Below are 27,932 nucleotides of genomic sequence, written 5' to 3'. Positions count from 1 at the left end.
CAGCGACAAAGCATAATAAATATAAAAAATATTCTCAACATTTGTATACCTGATCCATAGTACAGACTTTCCTTTCTTGATTTCCCTGGTTCCATTAGCATTGGCTGGGAATCTGCCTCTTGTTCCTTATTCATCCTTGAGTTTTTCTGTATCCTCCCATATTCTGTCATTCTTTATAATTCTTATTAAATTTCTGTCTTCCAGCATGTAGGTCAGCCTTAAGACTTTTCAATTCCCTATCTTACATGTAACTTTTATTGGGCATTCCTTCCCTCCTCTATAGCTTATCCTTCATCATTATTGTCCTCTCAATCTCATCAATCATTTAGATACTTGAAATCCTCTCTCCAGTTTGTCAGTTATTTTATTTTCCCTATTCTAAGTCCTGACCTTCCTTTATTCATTATGTACTTTAAGACCAACTTACATCTTTCCAGGTTGGTTTCATTATTCTGTCTAAGCTAGTCTGTGATTTATGATAAACAGTATCATTTAGCTCATCATCCTTCACATCTTTCTATTCCAACTTGTCTACCAATTCATTCTCTAGCTTTAGGCACTCCCCTAATGCTTTGATTGCTTTCAGGCTCATAGATATTACACAGATTTTGTTTTCCTTAGCAAAAGTCTTGCTGTTTTCTCAATATTGTTCCTTTTTTTATACCTTCAGCTGTGATTCTAAGGGGCCATTTAGCCCAGTGTTGCTATGGTTGCTTTTGGTGCCCCTCCCATTTTCCAGTTAGATATGCTGTCTTCTTTGTAAGACATTAGCTTCAGCATTATCATTCCCTTTTTAAATTTTGGTGTTCCTGTTGCTGTGTATTGTTCTTATTGTCTTGTTCCCAAACTTCATTCCTTAATGTCATAACTTCAGACCATAATGATCTCAAATCCTCCCTTAGCCAATTCCTCTCCTCCCTTAGGTCTTGCATCATCCTAGTCTGTCCATCTATGAACTCCATGAACTAAGGTGGGTAATCAACCTTACCTGGATTTCTGCTTCTCATACCCCCTTCATAAACTTCATGAAGAAAGTTACTCCATGTAAACTTTAAAGTGACTTTAGGAATGATCATTCATTGAAGAGAAGGAAAGTTGAAAATATTTCTTGTGGAGAGAGAAAAAGGTTTTCCTCTACATTTAGATCTACCCTGTTAAATTCTGTCCTAGAAGAATGCTTTCACTAGTTATTTCAGTTATTATAATCTATTTGTCATGCTTGTTTTGTCCTTAATTACAAACAAGAGATCTCAGTTGTGCTTTCCTCTGAACTCCATAATTAGTATATATCTGTATGGGATATGTAACAAAGTGATAAAACATATTTAGAATGTTGTCAGCTTGAGCTTCCCCATTCAGTTTCCCTACTTCACACAATTCCTTCACTTTACCGCCAGCAGACACAGAAACAATAGTAACAACAACACAAGTAGCACAAGTGAAAAGAACAATATATTCTAAAACTGAATCATAGTGCTGTAGAAGAATTCATGATAATGCTCTTGCTTTTTGCAACAAAAAAGAAAACACAGAGCAGCTTTGGTAAGAGCACCACCATCACCACCAGTACAACAGAAAAAGAGCGATAGAAAAAAAGTGTTTTCTTACATTACTTGCTGCCATCCTGTCTTTTCAAAAAGAAAAACCTTGTTTAGGAATGTGATTATAGCAAAGCTGTGGAATTCTCTTCCATCTGTTGTCTTTTCCTCTTTATAGAACCTTTCCACCTTCAAAAATCAGGTGTGCGAACTTTTAAAGAGATCAGAATACTTTTTTTTAGATTGCCATTATTAGGGCATGCTTTTGCCCATGCCATGTCAGCCATTGTAAAGAAATCAATGAATGCAAATGCTTAGGTACAGTAGTATTAGTGTATGTATGGTAAAGTGTTAAGGGGAGGGTAAAAGCTGTTCACTGTGATATATTATATCAAATTATACGAATCAGAGAGAAGGAAGTATGGGTATATGTTCTTAGAAATTCCATAATTTTGACAGTAGGAAATTATATTTCTTAAACCATATATGCAAGGGATATTGGTTGACACTAGGGATATTGATATTTGTTTTATAAACAAAAGTATACACAAATGTATGCATTTCATCTTTTATGTCTTAGTGTCTTAGTTTGAAGTATTTCTTCATGTATGTATGCCTGAAACTACTGACATGTTTTTTCATAAGTGCCAGAATTCTGTGTATTTGTAACCCAAAATAGAATATAGTCTTTAATGAAGTGGCATGGTAATAAAATGATCACAAAAATATATTCACATATGACAAAATTTTGTGTAACTTTTGTTTAATCATATACCCTTGGAAATATGTATGTATTTCTAGAATTATTAAACAAACTGTAACTTTTTCTTACAGGTTACTGTTAGTGATGGACAGTTTGCTTCAAGTGCTGCAGTGAATATTTACATTGAACCGATACCCCTGACTGGCTTAAGGTTTAGTGAGGATAAATATTTTGCTGCCGTTGAAGAAAACAGTACCCGTATTGACAAGGTTGCAATGGTTCATGTCTTAGGAAGTAATCTCAATGAACATCTCAAATTCAGCATTCTCAACCCTACTGATATGTTCAGTATTGGAGACACATCCGGTGTTATTCAGACAACTGGAAAACCCTTTGACCGAGAAGTCCAGGATAACTACTTGTTAGTTGTAGAGGTAAGAAAATGAGATTTTTTTTCATTCCTACAGATAGATCTCTATAAACATCTGCAAGAGCTCTTGCATGTAGGGGAATAAAATGCCATGTAATCCTCTTACATTTTTGGAATCTATGCCATTTTCCACCTTTTTGACCAACCTAAATTGTGTGAGTCACTGGATGCTCATTCAGAGGAACTTACCACCTTATTCAATCTTGTTTGCATGGCATATTGCAATCTGCTTGCCTTTAACTTGGCATATAGATGGTGTCTTTACCTAAGTGGTTGGCCTACCCTGTCAAATCCAAATCCTTTCCTTTTAATCTGATTTTACAAGGCATGATTTGTGTGATCTTTGTTCTATTTTAGGAGACCTGGATTGGGAGGCACCACCAACTTCATCTCTTATAATATGGCAGTGACCATATGCAGTATTTATGTTTGACCCTTTTTTTTTATGCTTTTTTGCATGTTATACTTATTTATTTTCCTTCTTTTACATATGTTTGCTGTAATTCACAATAGTGCAGTGCATCAGAAATGGAACAGCAGAAGAAAATGCCTCATTTCGCTCACATCCATTCTTTACCTGTCATGTGTCCCTCAGATCTGTCTATGGTTTTCCCTGGCTGCTTTATATTCCCTGGTTCATCCACTGATAGAGCATTGCTCCCAGTATATCACATTGCTCCAGTTTGCTCTATCCATAATATGCCTTTCACCCTCCTGCATGTTCAGGCCAGTGGCACTCAAACCTTGTTCCACTCCATCCTTCCATCTCCAGTTTGGTCTCTTTCCCCTTGTCCCCTTCACTTCTGACAGACTTCTGACATGTACTCTTCTTCATTCATTCTCACCATATATCCAAACCATTTCAGCACACTCTCCTCAGCTCTCTTAACCATACTCTTCTTATCACAACCTAACCCTGTCATTACTTACTTGATTAACCTTCCTAACACCATTTTTTTTTTTTCATACATGTCTACCATTTCCTGCATTAGTGAGGTAGTGTAAAGAACAGATGACTGAGCCTTAGAGGGAAGAATCCTCACTTGCCCTCCTTCTCTGTTCCTTCTTTTGGAAAAGTAAAACAGGAGGGGAGAAGTTCCAGCCCCTGCTCCCACCCCTTTTAGTCGCCTTCTATGACACACAGGGAATACGTGGGAAGTATTCTTTTACCCCTATCCTCAGGGGCACACCACATATTGTCCTCATGTATTTAATTTCCAACACATTCACCCTCTTCTATACATTCTCATCTATTGTCAATTCCTTGCATCCATACAACATCACTGGGAATACAATACCTTCAAACATACCCATTTTTGTCCTTCCAAGTAGTGAAGTCTCTTTCTACACATTCCTTATTGCTCCCAGAACCTTTGCCTCCTTACCCACCATATGAGTCACCTCCACTTCCATGGTTCCACTAACTGCCACATCAACTCCCAGGTATCTAAGATGCCCTTCTTCCTCCAAGTTTTCACCATTCATATTCATACCCCAGTTAACATTTACTTATGCTGCTAAACCTAATAACCTAACTTTATTCACATTTGCTCTCAAGTTTCATCTTTGACACATTTTCCCAAACTGTGGCACCAACTTCTGCATTTTCTCAACTGAGTCTGCAATCAGTGCCATGGGACTATTAATGTGACTCATTGAAAAGAGCAGTCAAGGGCTTAACTTTCTCATTTTTTACATCTTTCATTGTCTGAATAAAAATTTCGCAGAGCTAGTTGTTTTGTGTAATTTCATTCCATTTATTGCTGTTAGTATATCTTGAGCTTTTATGTCAGATCATTATAGAACATTCTCCTCTCTTGCTAATGAAACTGGATTTGGGACATGAGTTGTGACTTTGATAGTTATTTTATTTAATTTCATTGTTTATTGCTGTTAGTATATCTTGAGCTTTTACATCAATTCATTATAGGACATTCTCCTCTCTTGCTAATGAAACTGGATTTGGGATGTGAGTTGTGACTTCAGTTGTAAATACAGATGCAAAAAAGGTTAAGTTTTTGCCATTGCTTCATTATCTCGATCCAAGTCAATGTCTTCCATAAGTAACGAACGAATTGACTGGGTAATAACTCTTTCACTTTAGACATAACTATAAAACTTTGTAGGATTTCTTTTGCTATTTTTGGCAGTATATGCTTCATGTTAACATTTACTGTGTTGCATAAGTCTCTAAGTGAAACAGTATTTGTAGTGTTGTGGTAATGGGTGATATCCAGAGCGCTGGCAGGAGAGTGTGACGTGTGCTTGGGGAGTGTGATTTCTGCTGGGTGTATAGCTGGTGGGTTGGGATTTAAAACTAGGGAGGGAGGTTGTATAGTGCTTGTTATTTCAAGGTGTATGTGTTTTGGCAGTGTTATTTTTGTTTGGGGTGGGGTATCTCTGAGTAGAGGTTACTGAAGTTCGTGGCAGAGATAGTCATTTTATTTCTACTCAGGCATTGGTGGTTTACTTTAGAGTTGTTTGGTGAGAGGGGTGTAGAGCTGTTGCATAGAATTGGGTACCAAACATTAGTACGATCTTTGTTTCATTGTGAAAGTGTTGAGTGTTTGCCTTTGTGATTGCAAGGCAGCTGGTGGTTGTTATGTGTGCACTATCTTGTATGGTTTGTAGCTTTGTTATATTTGCTTTTAAGAGGATGGAAGACCAGGCAGATGAGTAGTAGTGCTCAAGTATCTTTATAGTTTGTATGTATGTTTCTTGCTGTTCAGCTGTGTGATAATTTTACCGTATGAAAATGTCTTCCTCAATATAAGGATCATATGAATGGTTTTTCTGATGATGTATTGTCAGATAATGGAAATTTAAACTATTGAGCTGAGATATTCCAGATCTTGGTATGAAAACATGACTGATCATTTTCTTATTAATATCTTGTTTATAGAGCTGGATGATTATAGGAAAATTAATGTAAGGCATGTGTACGTGTAGGAAGAGAGGAAAGTGATTGGTTCTCAGTGAATGTAGGTTTGCGGCAGGGGTGTGTGATGTCTCCATGGTTGTTTAATTTGTTTATGGATGGGGTTGTTAGGGAGGTAAATGCAAGAGTTTTGGAAAGAGGGGCAAGTATGAAGTCTGTTGGGGATGAGAGAGCTTGGGAAGTGAGTCAGTTGTTGTTCGCTGATGATACAGCGCTGGTGGCTGATTCATGTGAGAAACTGCAGAAGCTGGTGACTGAGTTTGGAAAAGTGTGTGGAAGAAGAAAGTTAAGAGTAAATGTGAATAAGAGCAAGGTTATTAGGTACAGTAGGGTTGAGTGTCAAATCAATTGGGAGGTGAGTTTGAATGGAGAAAAACTGGAGGAAGTGAAGTGTTTTAGATATCTGGGAGTGGATCTGGCAGCGGATGGAACCATGGAAGCGGAAGTGGATCATAGGGTGGGGGAGGGGGCGAAAATCCTGGGGGCCTTGAAGAATGTGTGGAAGTCGAGAACGTTATCTCAGAAAGCAAAAATGGGTATGTTTGAAGGAATAGTGGTTCCAACAATGTTGTATGGTTGCGAGGCGTGGGCTATGGATAGAGTTGTGTGCAGGAGGATGGATGTGCTGGAAATGAGATGTATGAGGACAATGTGTGGTGTGAGGTGGTTTGATCGAGTGAGTAACGTAAGGGTAAGAGAGATGTGTGGAAATAAAAAGAGCGTGGTTGAGAGAGCAGAAGAGGGTGTTTTGAAGTGGTTTGGGCACATGGAGAGGATGAGTGAGGAAAGATTGACCAAGAGGATATATGTGTCGGAGGTGGAGGGAACAAGGAGAAGAGGGAGACCAAATTGGAGGTGGAAAGATGGAGTGAAAAAGATTTTGTGTGATCGGGGCCTGAACATGCAGGAGGGTGAAAGGAGGGCAAGGAATAGAGTGAATTGGAGCGATGTGGTATACCAGGGTTGACGTGCTGTCAGTGGATTGAATCAAGGCATGTGAAGCGTCTGGGGTAAACCATGGAAAGCTGTGTAGGTATGTATATTTGCGTGTGTGGACGTATGTATATACATGTGTATGGGGGGGGGGTTGGGCCATTTCTTTCATCTGTTTCCTTGCGCTACCTCGCAAACGCGGGAGACAGCGACAAAGTATAATAAAAAAAAATAATGTTACTAATTCTACTCATCAGTAAATGGTTGTAGTATTTTCATTCTAACATGATTGAACTTAATTATGGATGCATGTTAATTAAATGATGGATAGGCATCCACTACATGGTTAAGTTACCTGTATGGAAGAGACTCTTGTCTATTATGCTGCAAGAGGGAATAATCACGTTCTTTATCACTCTGGGTTCCCTATTTGTTCTAAGGCCCCATACTCAGGTTAAAGACAAATATTGCAAAGAAATGTGCAAAGTGAAAGGTTGTTCAAAAATATTGCAAAGAAATATGCTAAGTGAAAGGTTGTTAGAGTTTTAATGTGTTTCTTTGGCTAGGGTTGGTTTATACAGTAAGCCATCTGTTGAATGGACCCAGAACTAATGGACTTTGGAAATAATGGACCAAGTCCAACTTTTCTATTTTGTATCTGTGCTGTCAAATTACGCTCAAATTCTTTTAGAATCATCCAGGCTAACTTCTGGTCAGTGCATGTACAGTAGATGCATGTATATAAAGCTTGACCCTTGACTGACCCAGCTTGTTTCATCTTGCATTTATGCTACAAAAGCAGATTTTTAGCTTTCTTTCTCACATGCATTAATAGTCATCATGGGTCCTAAGGTAATGAGAAAAGAAAGCATGTAAATATCAGATAAAGCCAGAAATTAGAACTTATCAAGAAGCTTGAGTCTGATATGTTTGTTGGCCTATATGTGATGTCAATATGGTGTTGAGAAGTCTCCAGCAAGAGGACATTGCAAAACCCCAAGTCAGCAACTTTCAACTGGGCAGCTGCTTTGAAAGACGTGAAGATGAGGACAATTGCCAGTAGCTGGAAGAAGCTCTTTGCTGAGCCTGATTTTCAGGGTTGTGAGCAAATAGGCAACCACAAGATAATTTGGAAGACTGGAGAAAATGTTGCTCCTGAGGACAATATTGCTGCCTGGCTTGAAGATGATAAGGCTGATAGTGGGTACCAGCAGTTAACAGAGGAGGAGATTGCAGATAATGTTTTGGCAGGTGAGACTCTTGAAGAAAGTGATGGTACGTCTGATGAGGAACGTGAACAGGTAAAGCTCAAACTTGTTATGGCCATTCAAGAACCTCCAGGGAAATCATGATAAGGAAGCAGCACCTAAGCAAAACACAGCCAGATCTTGACTCTCTTTACAAACTTGTTGCTCCTTCTGCTACATCTTTACTAGAACCTTTTACCAGACCAGCAAGAGGTCACCAGAATCTTGTGGAAGTAGTAAGAAAAGAATCATTTTGCACACCTTACTGTGAATACTCTTTATTGAAGTGTCCCCACTGTACATTACAGCAATTTACAACTGTATCAAGATTTACTAGATACAACAGGTAAGTTGATTTAAACAGTCTACAGTACACTGTATTGTCATTTCTTTTTCATGCTCTGTTTCATGATAATTATACATTATACAGTAATGCATATTAGCTCTTTATATTTGTCCATTGGTAAGTGTATGAAAAACTGTAATTGAACAGACAATTGGTATTAATGGACAGCCTGTCACCCTTATTAGTCGATTGAATCGAGTATACTGTAATATGTTTTGTAACATAGATCATAGCATACATCAGACCTCTTTTGATAGACTATAGGCAGTTGTTTTCCTTTCTCACCATCATCACAACATACAAAGGAGCCTCTTTTCCTTGCTCTTTTACTTTATAGCAATTTGCTAAAGCTTGCTTTGCATTTCAAATACAGTGCTGATGGTTTCTCTGTCTTAAATTTTTTGTCTACATCTTCATATGGTAGAATACAGTCCTTGTATCCAAGCTGATGTACAGCAATTATTTTTCTATTAAAGTTTTTGTACCTGTTTTATAGTTTTGTATATACCACTAAAGCTCCAGGCTTTAATGTCACTGTAGGGTACTTAAAGTATTTTAAGGAATTGTATATGAAAGCAGGTGTGGTAACTTGATCATTAGTTGCAAAATTCAAGTTTGAGAGGTTTATAGTGCTTGCATATTCATTAACTAAAAATAAAGAAAAGAGTGTTAAAGATCTCCCTGAAGAGAACTGTAAAATCAATGGAGGATGTAGAACTAAGAAAGGAACTTTTTGTAATTAGTGACATGAAGGAATGGATGAGAGACGGACCAGAGGTGGAAGGAAGGTATGGGGTCCCAGGTGTAAATGGCAATAGTAGAATGGTATTGTACATAAATTATGGGCATTGATGAATGTGGATGTTGTAAAAACATACAATGAACATTTGATATTCATAAACACACCTAGTACAGAGACACAGAAGACAGGATAGTCCAAAGTAGAAATTTATAAGTTCTTATTAAGAAAAACACAGTAAGGTTTGTGCATGATGTGCTTGTAGGAAAGGGATTATCAGGTCATATGATAGTAATATGTAGGTTAACCATGTATAGTAGATATTTCCGTTTAGGACTTGAAATGTGAGTTAAAAAATATGAATGAAAGTAGAAATTTTAAGGCATGAAAGTGTAAAACTTAACTTCTAAGGAAAGTCAAATGAGACGTAGAGAGGTTGTGGTGCTTTGAGGTAGTTCAGGAATGCACTATTAGAGTTTGTCATGGAGATGTGTGTCAGTGTCAGTCTAGGTAATGAAAAATGAGAAATAGTGGATAGAAGATTCAAGAAATTTGATGAAAAATGAGAGTTTGAAAAGAGGTGAATTTTCCAGAATATAGTGATGCATAGAGGACAAAGAATGTAAACTCTCAAGTCATGAATAGAAGTGCCTCAAATGTGTATTGGAACAAAGAAAAGCAGATCAGGATTTTTGGAGGAAAGTGAATGAGAATTTCAAGAAAAATTATAAGATGTTTAGGAAGTCTGGGGGAGTGCTGCAGATGACGGATGAAGTTTTTAAGGTTTGGAGAGAGAGTACTTTAATCCTCTCTGTATGCTGGATTTCTAAAATGTTCTTTTCCACATATAGTGCATTTTTGAGGGTATAGTATTTAGAGCACTGAAAAAGAAGCATCATAAGCCATTTAAACAGCCTCAGTCCTTTAAAAGCAAAAGCAGAGACCTTTAAGTCTTTATGCACCACTGCCATTCAATCTGAATGTGTACTCACCGACCCAGCACGTGATCTTCCCTTTCATTTAATTCCATGTGCTTTGAGATTGTCTTCCCCAAATATTACTTTCAGAATCACTCTTCATGGTCTTCTGACATGTAGATATGTTAGGTTGCTGTTGTCATGTGCACCTTATATTTCATTTGATTACACTGCATAGTTAGGCAAGGGCCCATGTGTCAGGAACACAGTATGTCTTTTGACCTCATTTATCTCTGGTCATATGATCCTTACCAATATCTTACATTCCAGTTAGACTTAGGTGTGCCATCTAACATTCATACATTCCTCTAGGCAGTAAAAGAAGCATTGGATCCTTTAAACACAGATGGAAAAATGTAGTACACACATATGTTGCAAGGTTCATACATACATACATATTTTGCATTCCATTTAGACTTAGGTGTGCCATCTAACATTCATGCATTCCTCTAGGCAGCAAAGGAAGCATTGGATCCTTTAAATGCAGGTGGAAAAATGTAGTACACACAATTGTTGCAAGGTTCATACATACCAGGTGTCCAAACCATTGAAAATAGTCCTTTAAAGGTTAAAGAATTGATTGGATATGATGGGGAAAAAGACATAGCTATTTCTCATCAGAATTAATGGTTGGGAGATAGAGAGTAGGTACCTACCTAACCCTGCCACAATGGCAGAGCTAGGGCGTGAGCACTCACTGTATGTCTTGCTTGATATAATAGACTATTCTTTGCAACTGCCACCTGCATTACATGATTATCAGTTCTTGGTTCATGTGGGATTGATTTCAACTATATGTCAAGTTTTCCTTTAAATATTTCTTTATTTCTAAATCCTCTACCCATCATCTTGTTTTGACATCTACTATTTTCAGATTCTTTCAATCCCTTCTCATCTCCCATATCTTCAGATGTCTTAAATCTCAGTCTTTTCTTTGATCACCAGTATGGTGAGAGCCATTGGTTATAGTCTTTCCTATCTTACTAATGTCTGTTTATCATCCCTGAAAGATTTTAGGAAATTTTGTGTAGTTGCCCTTGACATATCCAAAGCTTTTGACAGTGTGTGATATCAGTCTTATCTCTAAGCTTTCCATCCTTGCTTTGCTTCCACTCTGGCTGATCTATCTCTTTGTTTGATGATGGATCAGCCACTCCCACCTCCATCAACAGCAGTGTTTTTCAAGGTTCTGTCCTTTCTCCTACAATTTTCCCCTCTTTATCAATGATTTTCTTTCTTCCACAAATGATGAAATGCACTCCTAAGCTGATTACTTAACACTGCATTCCTTGACATTCGTCAGTTCTGCTCCTTCTTTCACTTGATCTGCTTCTCGTCTCAATTCAGCTTTCTCCGTAAACTCAGACTTGGACAAGATATCTCATTGGGTTAAATTAAATCTGGTAAAGTTTAATGCCTCCAGAATTCAGTTTCTCCCCATCTCTCTATGGAAAATCCGTCACAACTTTCCTTTCTCCATTAATGGTTCTCTTATTCCACGTCTTGACTGAGTGAACATACCATAATATCCACCTTATCTTGGAAACCCCATATCACAGAAAAAGTGGGGTCTAATTCTAAGAAAGTGGGGGTCTTGTTTAGATGTTGGAATTTCTTTTCTTCCGAACAGTTGCTCTGTTTATACAAAAGATTGATTGATCCTTGTGTGGAGTACAGCTCTCACGTCTGGAGTGGCTGTAGCTCTGCATCTTTACTTGACAAAGTTGAGTCGAAAGTGATCAACTTATAAGCACTCACAGGTCAACTTCAAACTTGACCCTTTTGCCCATGCCACAATTTTGGTTCACTTTACCTCTTCTGTAGGTATTACTTTGCTTTTTGCTCCCAAGATCTGGTTGCTTGTATGCCCCTGCCACTAGCTAGACCGTGCTGCACACAACAAGCTGCTGAATCAAATGATTACTGTGTGGCCATTGGCAGCTGAAGGATGGGCCATTTTGATAACCTTTTCTTTCCATACACATTGAATCTCTGGAACTCTCTATGCCCTCATGATTTCCTAGTACCTGTGACCTGGCTGATTTTAAAAGACAGGTTTTTCATTTCCTACAAAATTTTCAAATATCTTCCTTCGTCTCTTATTTTTTTCCTTTCATTAACCTTTCTATATTTCAATTAAGTTCTGGCCTTGATTTGGACGTTTGTCCATTACTGAAGCCTCCAACAGTGAAAATAGTTGTTCCATGTATGTTTCTTACTTTTCCTGGATGTACATTCAGTAATAGTTTTAGTTTCTTGGTTGAGCTGTCATCCGTTATTGTCTGATGGTATTCTTGAATACTTTCCTGTTCAGAGGCTTTCAGATTTAGCACACTTTCTTTCATATCATCAATTCGTTTACATGCGTAAATTATCTTGTATCTTTTTCTTCTTTTTTCTAGGCTATATAGTGGCACTTCTTCTGGCCATTCATGGTAGTCCATATTTTCCATCCCCACAATCCTTTCTGTATTTCAATTAAGGTCCAGCCTTGATAGGGACTTTTGCCCACAACTGGAACCTGTAATATATAGTAAAAGAGAATTTTCACTTTAGTTCTCTCAACTAACCTACCCACATACACATGTATATACATACACGTCCACACACGCACATATACACACCTATACATCTCAACATATACATATATATACACACACAGACATATACATACATACACATGTACATAATTCACACTCTCTGCCCTTATTCATTCCTGTCAACACCCCGCCACATATGAAATGACAACCCCCTCCCCCCACCTGTGCACGAGGTAGCGCTAGGAAAAGACGACAAAGGCCACATTCATTCACACTCAGTCTCTAGCTGTCATGTGTAATGCACCGAAACCACAGCTCCCTTTGCACATCCAGGCCCCTCAAAACTTTCCATGGTTTACCCCAGACGTTTCACATGCCCTGGTTCAATCCATTGAAAGAACTTCAACCCCGGTATACCAAATCGTTCCAATTCACTCTATTCTTTGCACACCTTTCACCCTCCTGTATGTTCATGCCCCAACCCCTCAAAATCTTTTTCACTCCATCATTCCACTTCCAGTTTGGTCTCCCGCTTCTCCCTGCTTCTCCTCATTCCCTCTACCTCTGACACCCATATGCTCTTTGTCAATCTCTCCTCACTCATTCTCTCCATGTGACCAAACCATTTCAACACACCCTCTTCTGCTCTCTCAACCACACTCTTTTTATTACCACACATCTCTCTTACCCTTTCATTACTTACTCAGTCAAACCACCTCACACCACATATTGTCCTCCTACATTTCATCACCCTCCACACAACCCTATCTATAGCCCATGCCTCACAACCATATAATATTGTTGGAACCATTATTCCTTCAAACATACCCTTTTTTGCTCTCTGAGATAATGTTCTCACCTTCCACACATTCTTCAACAGTTCCAGACCCTCCCCCTCCCCCACCCTGTGACTCATTTCTGCCTCCATGGTTCCATCCACTGCTAAGTCCACTCCCCAATGTCTAAAACACTTCACTTTCTCCAGTTTTTCTCCATTCAAAGTTACCTCCGAGTTAACTTGTCCCTCAACCCTATTGACCCGGATTTCCTTGCTCTTATTCACATTTACTCTCAGCTTTCTTCTTTCACACACTTTATCACACTCAGTCACCAGCTTCTGCAGTTTCTCACCCGAATCAGCCACCAGCTCTGTATCATCAGCGAATAACAACTAATGAATGATGTAGTTCATCTGGGTCGTGTGATTTCACAATATTTCTTTAATGGTTTAATGGGTTTGGCTTTATATGAGATGAGAGAGCATGGTTGGTTAACAAGATTGTATTTCTCAATCTTGGAGAACCAGAAAGGAAGTCACCACAGTTGTTTTATGTCCTTGGCTTAATCAGCAGTGGGGTTGGATAAAAGCATTTGTTGATTTGACAATGTATATAGAAAGTGGATTGTGAAAGTGACTGCAAACTCATCTTAAACTTAAGTTTAGGAAGAGATATCACAGTATGATTTGAATGGTGAAGCATTAGAAGCTGTGAGTGAGTTGAAACATTTGAAGACAAAGTCCAGTATTCATGGTTGCATGGAAAAGCTTGGGAGTTGCACTAAAAGCTTTGTGATTTGAAAAGAATTTGTGTTAAGTGCACAGGAAGCTTACATCAGGACTAACTAATTGGCCCACCTCTAATGTATGGATGACAGTTCCAGTATATGGTATATATAGTTCAAGAAAGGTGAAAAATAAGGACAATATAGGTGTATAACTTGTGTATTAAAATTAGAGAAGAGAGCATAGGACATTGTGAAAATGTGAGAAGGATATAGAGTGTGTAAAAGTCTTCAGAAAGGCATATGGAATTGCACTGTAGGATGTTTTCAACATAAAGAATGCATGCCAGATGATAGGTGGTCAAGAAGAAATATATAACAGTGTATTTGAATTTTCAAGATGGAGAGGTAGACCACAGAAGAGATGAACTAATGCATTGAGGGAATTGGTTAGGGCTTTGTATATGTTAGGTAATAATGCTTAAGGATTCACTTGATACTGAATGCAGAGGAATGTTTTGTGTAGAGAGTTGTTGTAAACAAATCAACTTTGAAAGAATAAAGAGTTCACATGTAAGTGTTTCATATTTCATTTAAACACAAATCTTTGAGTATATATTTTATCATTTTGAGAGGCTGTATGTACATGATTCACACCATGGAATCAGGAGTAGTTATGATTACAGCTAGATAGATAGAAAAACACGACATTTTTGTCTGAGAAAATTCTCATCTTATTTAAAAGATTTCTTCATGGAATGCTTTAGAAATTATTGAGACATTTGAATCAGTTGTGATTTTTAAGTTTTATCATCCTCTTGTTGACAGGCTCGCAGCATAGCAAACACTGTTCCGGCTCGTGTGGCTCATGTGCAGGTACATGTGGTAGTAACAGACAAAAATGATAATGCTCCCATCTTTGTCAACACACCATACTATGGAGTTATTTCTGTTGATGCCAAGAAACAACAGGTAGTTTTTAGGGTGAGTAGTATGGACACTGATATTGATATCTATGAAAAATGAAAATTATACAAATGATGTTAAGCAAAAATGTGTATCAAATGTTACATTTACTTTAAGTTGATGTGATTTTTTGTTAGATTTATCATTTGCATAAACGAATTCAGCATCTGAACAGTGTCATTTATTAAACATATATTAACACTATACTTTATTAACAATAATGACATTTGAATAATGGTAAAATTGATAGATAACTGGTTTGTATGATTTAGAAGTGATGGTATTATTGTATTGCTTATCTTTTTCTTTAGGTTCATGCTACTGATTTTGACACTGATGAAAATCGTGATGTCCATTATGAATTGCAACGTGGAAATGGAGAAGTGTTTGCTGTGAGTCGTTCAACAGGTGAAATTAGTATCAAAGAAACACTTGAGGGTCTCAAAAGTGAATATGAGCTCATCATAAGTGCCTATGATGGAGGTAAATTTATTACTTAAATATACATTTAAACCTTATTGATTCTGTAGCAGCGGGTTTGATATTACTAGGTCTTTCATGCATCCTTTCCTCCTCTTCTGGCAGGTAGGATATTGGTTTGTGAATTTTTAGGGGTACCATGTTCCTCATGCAAGGACTATAATGAAAGAGAATTGTAAAGAACAAGCTTTTTCAGATCCCTTCACCAGTCAGTAAGAAATTTACTTGAATAATCACTAGGGTTGTCCTATTCACTTTCTTTTCCATAGATTTCTTTGTATAAATGGAAGTAGGCCAGTGACTTTGTGCCATGAGCATCCCATTTATGGCTTGTTTGATTGGAGAAGATATATATCTGCCATATCCTCTCAGTTTTGCATATGTGTTTCTCTATCTCACACAATCAAGTTAGGCATATGCAGGTTCTTAATTGGTGAAATGGTAAAAATTGGATGACTTAACACAAAAAATTGCACTTATTTTGACTGTTTCACCAAATTTATTACCCTTTTGTATGTCATTCTTTCATCTGTTTCCTTGTGCTACCTCACTAACGAGGGAGACAGTGACAGAGTATAATAAATGAAATAGATAAATATATATATAGAGAGAGAGATTTATTTTATTATACTTGATCACTGTCTCCCACATCAGTGAGGTAGTGCCAGGAAACAGATGAAGAAAGACCTATCCACTCATATATATACATATATACATGCATGAACATAAACATACATATACATATACCCTCTCACTCAAGCAGGGGGTAACAATGCTGTTTCCTGTGGAGTTGGGTAGTGACAGGAATGGTTGAAGGCAAGCAAGTATGAATATGTTTAAGTGTATAGATGTATATATCTGTTTGTGTGTGTTTGTATATGTATATATATGTTGATATGTATATGGACATTTATGTATATATATATATATATGTATATGTATATGTTATTTTTTTTTTATTATACTTTGTCGCTGTCTCCCGCGTTTGCGAGGTAGCGCAAGGAAACAGACGAAAGAAATGGCCCAACCCCCCCCATACACATGTATATACATACGTCCACACACGCAAATATACATACCTACACAGCTTTCCATGGTTTACCCCAGACGCTTCACATGCCTTGATTCAATCCACTGACAGCACGTCAACCCCGGTATACCACATCGCTCCAATTCACTCTATTCCTTGCCCTCCTTTCACCCTCCTGCTTGTTCAGGCCCCGATCACACAAAATCTTTTTCACTCCATCTTTCCACCTCCAATTTGGTCTCCCTCTTCTCCTCGTTCCCTCCACCTCCGACACATATATCCTCTTGGTCAATCTTTCCTCACTCATTCTCTCCATGTGCCCAAACCACTTCAAAACACCCTCTTCTGCTCTCTCAACCACGCTCTTTTTATTTCCACACATCTCTCTTACCCTTACATTACTCACTCGATCAAACCACCTCACACCACACATTGTCCTCAAACATCTCATTTCCAGCACATCCATCCTCCTGCGCACAACTCTATCCATAGCCCACGCCTCGCAACCATACAACATTGTTGGAACCACTACTCCTTCAAACATACCCATTTTTGCTTTCTGAGATAATGTTCTCGACTTCCACACATTCTTCAAGGCCCCCAGAATTTTCGCCCCCTCCCCCACCCTATGATCCACTTCCGCTTCCATGGTTCCATCCGCTGCCAGATCCACTCCCAGATATCTAAAACACTTCACTTCCTCCAGTTTTTCTCCATTCAAACTCACCTCCCAATTGACTTGACCCTCAACCCTACTGTACCTAATAACCTTGCTCTTATTCACATTTACTCTTAACTTTCTTCTTCCACACACTTTACCAAACTCAGTCACCAGCTTCTGCAGTTTCTCACATGAATCAGCCACCAGCGCTGTATATATATATATATATATGTATATGTATATGTATATATATATGGGTCATTCCTTTTCTGTTTCCTGGCACTACCTCGCTGATGCAGGAAACAGCGATTATGTATAATAAGAATGAAAAAATATAATAATATATACACATAAACTTACATATACATATATACACACATGCATAATCATACTTGCATGCCCATATCCATTCCTGGTGCCACCCCGATCCATAGGAAATAGCATTGCCCTCCCCTGCATCAGCAAGGTAGTGCCAGGAAAACAGACAAAAAAAAAGCCACATTCATACATGCTCAGTCTCTAGCTGTCATGTGTAATACACCAAAACTGCTGCTCCCTATCCACATCCAGGCCTCTCAGACCTTTCCATGGGTTACTCCAGATGTTTCACATGCCCTGGTTCAGTCCACTGACAGTATGTCGACCCCAGTATACCACACCACTCCAGTTTACTCTTATTCCTTGCACCCCTCTCGCCCTCCTGCATGTTCAAGCCCCAATCACTCAAAATCTTTTTCACTTCATCCTTCCACCTCCAATTTGGTCTCCTGCATCTCCTTGTTCCCTCTATCTCTGACACATATATCCTCTTAGTCAATCTTTCCTTACTCATTCTCTCCATATGTCCAAATCATATCAACACACACTCTTCTGCTCTCTCAACCACACTCTCCTCATTACCACACATCTCTCTTACCCTTTCATTACTTACTCGATCAAACCACCTCACTCCACATGATGTCCTCAAACATTTAATCTCCAGCATGTACATATTTTATATTCATTTTATTATACTTGATATAAGTTTCCTGCATCAGCGAGGTGGCACCAGGAAACAGACAAAGAATTACTCATCCACTCATATACACATTTTTTTCATGCATATATATATATATATATATATTTTTTTTTATTTTTTTTTGCTTTGTCGCTGTCTCCCGCGTTTGTGAGGTAGCGCAAGGAAACAGACGAAAGAAATGGCCCAACCCACCCCCATACACATGCCTTGATTCAATCCACTGACAGCACATCAACCCCGGTATACCACATCGCTCCAATTCACTCTATTCCTTGCCCTCCTTTCACCCTCCTGCATGTTCAGGCCCCGATCACACAAAATCTTTTTCACTCCATCTTTCCACCTCCAATTTGGTCTCCCTCTTTTCCTCGTTCCCTCCACCTCCGACACATATATCCTCTTGGTCAATCTTTCCTCACTCATTCTCTCCATGTGCCCGAACCATTATAAAACACCCTCTTCTGCTCTCTCAACCATGCTCTTTTTATTTCCACACATCTTTCTTACCCTTACGTTACTTACTCGATCAAACCACCTCACACCACACATTGTCCTCAAACATCTCATTTCCAGCACATCCATCCTCCTGCGCACAACTCTATCCATAGCCCACGCCTCGCAACCATACAACATTGTTGGAACCATTATTCCTTCAAACATACCCATTTTTGCTTTCCGAGATAATGTTCTCGACTTCCACACGTTCTTCAAGGCTCCCAGAATTTTCACCCCCTCCCCTACCCTATGATCCACTTCCGCTTCCATGGTTCCATCCGCTGCCAGATCCACTCCCAGATATCTAAAACACTTCACTTCCTCCAGTTTTTCTCCATTCAAACTCACCTCCCAATTGACTTGACCCTCAACCCTACTGTACCTAATAACCTTGCTCTTATTCACATTTACTCTTAACTTTCTTCTTTCACACACTTTACCGAACTCAGTCACCAGCTTCTTCAGTTTCTCACATCAATCAGCCACCAGCGCTGTATCATCAGCGAACAACAACTGACTCACTTCCCAAGCTCTCTCATCCCCAACAGACTTCATACTTCGCCTCTTTCCAAAACTCTTGCATTCACCTCCCTAACCACCCCATCCATAAACAAATTAAACAACCATGGAGACATCACACACCCCTGCCACAAACCTACATTCACTGAGAACCAATCACTTTCCTCTCTTCCTACACGTACACATGCCTTACATCCTCGATAAAAACTTTTCACTGCTTCTAACAACTTGCCTTCCACACCATATATTCTTAATACCTTCCACAGAGCATCTCTATCAACTCTATCATATGCCTTCTCCAGATCCATAAATGCTACATACAAATCCATTTGCTTTTCTAAGTATTTCTCACATACATTCTTCAAAGCAAACACCTGATCCACACATCCTCTACCACTTCTGAAGCCACACTGCTCTTCCCCAATCTGATGCTCTGTACATGCCTTCACCCTCTCAATCAATATCCTCCCATATAATTTACCAGGAATACTCAACAAACTTATACCTCTGTAATTTGAGCACTCACTCTTATCCCCTTTGCCTTTGTACAATGGCACTATGCACGCATTCAGCCAATCCTCAGGCACCTCACCATGAGTCATACATACATTAAATAACCTTACCAACCAGTCAACAATACAGTCACCCCCTTTTTTAATAAATTCCACTGCAATACCATCCAAACCTGCTGCCTTGCCGGCTTTCATCTTCCGCAAAGCTTTTACTACCTCTTCTCTGTTTACCAAATCATTTTCCCTAACACTCTCTTTTTGCACACCACCTCGACCAAAACACCCTATATCTGCCACTCTATCATCAAACACATTCAACAAACCTTCAAAATACTCACTCCATCTCCTTCTCACATCACTACTACTTGTTATCACCTCCCCATTTGCGCCCTTCACTGAAGTTCCCATTTGCTCCCTTGTCTTACGCACTTTATTTACCTCCTTCCAGAACATCTTTTTATTCTCCCTAAAATTTAATATATATATATATACATAAACTTATACATATATATATATATATATATATATATATATATATATATATATATATATATATATATATATATATATATATACATATGCATACATATACACATACTTATACATATATACACATGTACGTATTCATACTTGCTCTCGTTCATCCATTCCTGGTGCCCACCACCCCACCCCACAGAAAACAGCATCGCCATCCCCTCCTTCAGCAGGGCAGCACCAGGAAACATGAAGAAAGGCCACATCCATTCACAAACTGTCATATGTAATGCACTGAAACCACAGTTCCCTATCCACATCCAGGCCCCATAGACCTTTCCATGGTTTACCCCAAATGTTTCACATGCTCTGGTTCAGTCCATTGACAGCATGTTGACCCAAGTATACCACATCATTCCAATTTACTCTTTCCTGTGCATGCCTTTCACCCTCTTGCATCTTCAGGCCCCAATTGCTCAAAATTTTTTTTCACTCCATCCTTTCATCTCGTATTTGATCTCAGGGTACTCCTTATTCCTTCCACCTCTGACACATATATCCTCTTTGTCAACCTTTCCTCACACATTCTCTCTGTATGTCCAAACTATATCAACACACCCTCTTCTGCTCTGTCAACCACACTTTTTATTTCCTCACATCTCTCTTACCTCTTCATTACTTACTCAGTTAAACCACACCACATATTGTCCTCATACTTTTAATTTCTTATACATGCACCCTCCACACATCCCTATCTATAGCCCATGCCTTGCAACCATATTATTGGAACTATTATTCCTTGAAACATACCCATTTTTGCTCTCCAAAATAACGTTCTCTCCACACTTTCTTTATCGCTTCCAGAACTCTTAAGAATCATTGTTCCTGTTTTGTAGGCATGTTGCAGTTTAAGGATAGCCCCTAATCATGATCTTTAAGAAATGGTTTCAGAAGTTAAGATATTTTGTTGAAAAACTTTCTTTATGATGTCCCTTATCATTTTTGTATTTTATTATACCACTTGCTGGATTATAGCCAGCCCATAATCCTTGCTTTGTGATGGTCGCAAGTAGAGTGACTTCTTTCTAGGCAAAGTATGATAGATTGATATTATCTGTCTTAAGTGTATTTAGATATGAACATTTTTTCAGCTAGCTTTCATGCTGAAGAAAACAGGATTAGAATGAAAAATATTTTAAGAGTTTTGGCAAATCAGGTTGAAGACATATGCATCCTTACTTTCTCTCATCCCCTTGTCTTACTATCCCAACCATACTTGGGCTGAGCTTTCGTATAAATGATTGTTGATTCGGGTCATTTATGTTCTTAAATTTGCTATTCCAAGATAACTTGTACGTTTCCAGATATGCTTTCTATCATTCTCATGAGGCGAGCATAATAGATGTCATTTCTCTCAATAGATGGCTTTATTTTTTTTTTATTTTGATTAATCACTGTTTCCTGCATCAGCGAGGTAGCATCAGGAAAGAGACAAAGAATGGCCCATCCACTCTTATACACATTATTATTATTTCATTATCATACTTAATTGCTGTTTTCTGCGTCAGTGAGGTAATGCGAGGAAAACAGACGAAGAATGGCCCAGCCACCCACATACACCATACATAGACGCCCATGCACGCACATATACATACATATACATACACACATATACATATATACACAGGTACGCATTTATTCCTACTTGTCTTCATGCATTCCTGTCGCTATCTTGGCAGACAGGAAATAGCATCCCCCCTTTTTAGTGAGTTAGTGCCAGGAAAGGACAAAAAAAGGCACATTCATTCACACACAGTCTCTAGCTGTCATTTGTAATGTACCGAAACCACAGCTCCCTATCCACTTCCAGGCCCCACAGACCTTTCCATGGTTTACCCCAGATGCATCACATGCCCTGGTTCAGTCCATTGACAGCAATAGGACAGGAATAGAGTGAATTGGAATGATACCACATTGTTCCAATTCACTCTATTCCTTGCACGCCTCTGACCCTCCTGTATGTTCAGGCCCATGATCGCTCAAAATCTTTTTCACTCCATCCTTCCACCTTCATTTTGTAAGCCCTTATAAGCCCTTATTTATATCTGCAGACATCAGCATGGTGAGGTGTCTTTCTGTAGAGGTGCAAGCATCTGCCTTATTCATCCTTGCTTTTCCACTGTTTTCTAACCCCCATTGTGCTGAGTGATGATGAATATGATAGTTATGACTATGCAGACACACAGTTAAGGATAATACCCCATATAATGAGGAGAAAAGCTCTAACTGTGGTAGTCCAGCAGACAAAACCAGAGCAAAGCGTCTGTAGGAGGAGATGCAAGCATCGAGTTTATTTCTGCCTTTCCTCTACTTTTTCACTCTAAGTAGTCTGAGTAATGATAAATATAACAGTGATGGACTATTAGGCACAAAGTAAGAATAATACCTCATGATGCTACAATTGCCAACTCAGTTTAGCTAATGGTATGGGCTCGGCCAAAAGTAAAATTATCTTTACCCCTAATTGCATCTGCCCAGCCATTTGTTGTTGCTGGTAATAACACCATTTGTTAAGCAAATGATGAACATCAGAATGTGTAGCAGTATTTCTAAGGTTCCTTTTGATAAAATGATGAACTTTGACATGATAGTTGAGGGGACAAACAGGTATATAAAGCAGAGGTTGACAGCAGCTGTACATGATAATGGATGCAATAATTGTTACATTGTCAAAGCAGTGAAGTAAAAGCATTAATGCATTTCTTTAGCTTTTTAGTGTCTTCTATAAACTAAGCTCTTGTAGTTACATTATTTGTTTTTTACAATTATTTTTATATTCATTGATATAGATTGGACTTGCAGCAACTGCACATTTTATTATTTCAGTTTCTAAAAAGTCAACACTTCAAATATTTTGTCTGTTGCTTTTTCTAACCGTGTATGTTTCAAAACTGCATTAAAAATATTATGATTTTTATACCAGACTAAAAGAACTGGTAAGGGAAGAGGTTTGTATACTCAACCCAGAATTGATTATTGATGTTTTTTGAGAAGTCCACATAAAGTAGGATACTGATATCTATTTGTAGGGTTTGCTAAAATAGTGGAGTTTTGCATATTTATTTTGTCATATTCAGGCATGATTTTATGAAGTTGGAATTTTTATGTCAGAAATAAAATCTTGAACAGAATTTCAAGTGGAGATCCTCACTTCATCCAGTTGAGGCTCAAAAAAGGTAATCCAAGTTGAAACATTTATGTGAAAGCAGAAAGTATAAGCTTGTCAAAGGAAAAGATCAGTAAATGTAAATATTTCTTGCATTCTAGGTTCTCCCCCTTTGTCTTCGCAAGTTCCTGTTCGACTTAAAGTGGTGGACAGGTCACAACCAATATTTGATCGGCAGTTCTATAGTGCTACAGTTGCTGAAGATGCTGCTTCCCACACACCTGTTGTGACTGTTACTGCTCATAGCCAGCTGAATCGTAAACTCATATATACAATAGTGGGTGGTAATGAGCATCAAACATTTGCTATGGAACATGAAGAGGGTAGGTACAGCATTTTAACTAATTCTTATAAGTCTGACTATTAATTTGAAAAAAGTTGTTGCTTTTGCACAAATTCAGAATCTTTTTTACAGAATTATATGTACAAATATGCTTTTGTCAAAACATTCTCTGGAGATAGAGCTACTTTATAATGAAGTTTGCAAATAGTTATCCATCATTTGATATCGATTGTAATGTTTTTGTTGCTCTTAGAACTCCAAGAGGAGTCACCATGAAGAAGGAAAACTGCTGAAATCCTATTTTTGGTGAATTACACCTTTAATACTTTAGGAGTTGTAGTCAGACAATGAAATCTTTGTATACAAGAACATTTTATTGTTTTTCTTTAGATTTTTTTTTTTTTTTTTTTTTTTTTATACTATTCGCCATTTCCCGCGATAGCGAGGTATTTTTATGAATTTGCTTCATGGATCATCCCTGTGAAGCAATGCTACAAGGAAAGTGAAAAATATTTATGTTATGAAGTGAAAGAAAATCGTTTAGGAAAAAAACTGAGAAACAATTGATATAGGTTTCAGCTTATCAAGGAAGAAATAACAAAACTTTTTTCACATGCATTATGAATAGCTGAGTTGGATTTATTCATATCATCAGCCAGTTGAAATGAAGAGCTTCACATGTCCCTGTTTAGTGGTGCAATTGCAAGCCTCCTGCTGATGTGCATAGGAGGAGTATTTTGTAAGTGTGAATGAGAGGGAGATTGTTGCATTTGAGCAAAATGAAAAAAAATGATATTGTTATATAACCCCAAGGACATCTCCTGGGGCTTTTGCAGCTTCAAGGCTGCACTATAGTTGGAAGTAGGGAAAAGATGAACTCTGTAGAGTGAGCATTTCATCCGTGAGATTGTACTCCAATGGTACAACAATGCTGAAGGTGACTTTTCCCTGGAATAACCAAAAGCAGGCATTATTGTAATGGAATCCCTGCCATGTTATAAGGCTCCAGCAGCACTCAAGAAGTTTACCACTTCCACTAGGTGAGATCATAGGTGATAAAGTTTAGTGCCGTGTCTGTATCCAGGTGATGAGATTGCAGGGCAAATGAGTGGCAAGTGTTCAGTTTTTATTTTAGTAATGTTGCAAGGATGGATGGTGTTTAGAGCATGGATGGGAAAGTGTGACTCTTGTTTGTATAGGTAGTGTGGCTTCTAATGGGTGAGTCTGGTGGGTCCACGTGGACTTTAAGAATGGGTTGGGGGGTGGATATTTAATTTTGTCAGTTTTATGTATTATGGGGGTGGAGCATTTGTGAAAAGATGTTAAGATTTGAGGCAGGGGTAAACTTTATATTTCTCCTTAGGGATTGGCATGATTTGGAAGGGAGGGTTCCAGTGCTGTCTCATAGAATTGAGTGTTGAGCATGTTATGGTAGGATTGTATTACATACATCTTTTTTTCATTCTGTAGGTGTTGAATGTTTTTTGGTTGCTAGGCAGTAAGTGATTGTTCTGAAGGTTCAGTTTTGTGTGGTTTGCAGCTTTTTTATATCGGCTTTTGAGGAGATTGAAGACCAGGCAATGGTCTGATAAAGTCCCAGATTAGTCCTGAAATATACCATTTGAAGTTTTTTGTTACTAAAGTAGATATAGAATGAAATGTAGATTATTGCAAAATATGTGAATTATAATATTCGTCTAAAGAGTCCAAAAGGTCTAAATGTTCTGACAAAGCTTGGCTGGATTTCCATTTCATGACTTATAAATTTGCCTCATGCCTTTCTTATTTTCCTTGTACTTAACAATTGTGCTATTACAACAACTGTCATATAGTATCTAGATTTAAAATGCATTGAAAACCATTAGGGAAAAGCTAGAGAACTGGGTAAAATTCATCAGCATTTCCAGTTGATGTTAACAACAGCCAGATGTTATAATTCCTCCACGATTGGAATTGATTACAATTACCTTGCAAATCCATGATTATGATTAATGAGGGGAGTTGTCATTTTCATGTGTAGTGAGGTGGCGACGGGAATGAATAAAGGCAGCACGTATGAATATGTACATGTATATTTATGTATATGTTTGTGTATGTATATGTATGTATATGTTGAAATGTATAGGTATGTATACGTGTGTGTGCGGGCATTTATGTATATACATGTGTATGTGGGTGGGTTGGGCCATTCTTTTGTCTATTTCCTTGCGCTACCTCGCTAGAGTTTACTTTCTTACTTACGCTCTATCACATACCCCCACCACTCCTGTTTCAGGAGTAGTGCTACTCCTTCCCTTGCTCTTGTCCTCTCACCAACCCTGACTTTATTCCCAAAACATTCCCAAACCCCTCTTCCCCTGTACCCTTGAGCTTCATTTCACTCAGAGCCAAAACATCCGGGTTCCTTTCCTCAAACATACTACCTATCTCTCCTTTTTTCTCATCTTTGTTACATCCACACACATTCAGACACCCCAATCTGAGCCTTCAAGGAGGATGAGCACTCCCCGCTTGGCTCCTTCTTCTGTTTCCCTTTTTAGAAAGTTAAAATACAAGGAGGGGAGGGTTTGTAGCCCCCCGCTTCCGTCCCCTTTAGTCGCCTTCTATGACACGTGAGGAATGCATGGGAAGTGTTCTTTCTCCCCTATCCTATATATTATATACTTAAGTGGTGTAAGAGTAGATATACTGAAAAATCTTGTGAAATGGAAGTACTGAAGAAAGACAGGAAAATTTTAAAAAGATATGGATAATGCTCTCTGGAAAGGACTGATGTTGAAGAGTAATAATGATTAAGTAAGATATAGGAAGGAATAGGAAGAGGAGGCTGAAGAGGTAGAAAGATAGTGTAAGGAAATTAGCCTGCTGAAGTGTAGAGAGTCATTGAAATATAGTGAAGGATTGAGAAATCATGTTTATGCCACTCTTGTGTATAAAGCATTGTATTGTTGTGAGTATAGTGATATGTAACTGAAGCATGAGTGAAATATTTAAGATTATACATCTACACTCTTTCCCAGGTCTGATTCGGGTCCAAGATGAACTTGATTATGAAACCTACAGTGCATATCAACTAACTGTTAGAGCAACAGATAGTTACTCTGGCAAGTGGGCGGAGGTTGTTGTATCTGTTCAAGTCATTGATGTTAATGACAACCCACCAGCTTTTATGCAACACTTTTACAATGTAACTGTGTCAGAGGCTACAGCTATTGCAACTCCAATACTGACTGTCACCACCTCAGATCAGGATACAGGACCAAATGCAGGAGTGAGTTATCAGCTTTTGGGATTGAATGGAACCCTTCCTGAGAACTTTTACATGGAAGGTGACTCTGGGGTCTTGATACTTAAGCAAGGATTAGACCGAGAAACAACTCCAGTGCATCATTTCTTGGTTCAAGCCATAGACAAGGGAACACCACCACTCTCATCTACTTCACATATTTTGGTAACAGGTATGTATGGTCTTTTGTAATGTGTTTTAGATTTTGATACTTATTATCTTATTTTATATTTATACCCTTATTCTCCTAGCAGACAGTACTATTTTCTGTTGTAACACACCGTGTCATATGCATGGCAGCATTGTTTTGTGTGAATGCCACACCAGTTTGTTTTAATCTCCATCTTGTTCATCAAAAATATTTGTGCTCTTTGTTTGCAAATCATTTTACCCCATCCTGCATCAGAAACATGCAGCAGACTCGAATATTGTTAATTGAAGAAAAACAGCTCCTAAACATTTTGCTGGAGGTTAAATTGAAGGTAATTAAGTGTACTGAAGTAGAACACTTATCTGATGTCTGAAGAGAGTTAACTTTGTTAGATCAGCCATGAAGACAATTCTTAAAACTGTAGAGAAAATAAGAGTGTGGAAAGATTGTGACTTTTTTATCTTTTCTGTAGTTAAGTAGAAGTGCTTTGATTATGATAGATGTGGAATTCCTCTTTAGATACCTGGATTAAGGCTTATTTAAGAGCAAGCTTGGTGCTTGTATGAAGATCTAATGAAAGATTCATGTAGTCCACACTTTGCTTTTTATGTATTAGCAATAAACGGTCCCCAGAGTAACTGTACCATTGTTTTTGTAATTTATCATCATTTCATAGAGCAAAGAGGGGCTTTGGTAACAATCTAAACATATTTAGTCATACTTGTTCACCATTTTCCATGTTAGTGAGGTCATGTCAGGAACAGATGAAGAAAGGGCCTTATTTGCTCAGTTCCATTTTCTTGTAGTTGTGTTTGATGCATCAAAACCACAGCCCCCTTGTGCACACAAACAGGCCCCATAGACTTTTCCTTGGTTTCCCCTGGTTGCTTCATATGCCCTGCTCACTCAATTAACAGCACATAGACCCCTGTATACC

General features: G+C 38.3%; 1 protein-coding gene across 1 annotated transcript in view; it reads left to right on the top strand.

Annotated features, from left to right (window-relative positions):
- LOC139750068 (fat-like cadherin-related tumor suppressor homolog) overlaps nt 1-27,932 on the top strand; it is a 791,324-nt gene that overhangs the window by 685,212 nt on the left and 78,180 nt on the right. Inside the window, 5 exon segments of the mRNA XM_071664403.1 lie at nt 2,373-2,675; nt 14,723-14,878; nt 15,172-15,343; nt 23,377-23,598; nt 26,579-27,016. Of these exon segments, the coding sequence (XP_071520504.1) occupies nt 2,373-2,675; nt 14,723-14,878; nt 15,172-15,343; nt 23,377-23,598; nt 26,579-27,016 (1,291 nt within the window).

Source organism: Panulirus ornatus, chromosome 9, assembly GCF_036320965.1.
Source record: "Panulirus ornatus isolate Po-2019 chromosome 9, ASM3632096v1, whole genome shotgun sequence".
Lineage (NCBI taxonomy): Eukaryota > Metazoa > Arthropoda > Malacostraca > Decapoda > Palinuridae > Panulirus > Panulirus ornatus.
This window is presented reverse-complemented; position numbering and strand designations above follow the sequence as displayed.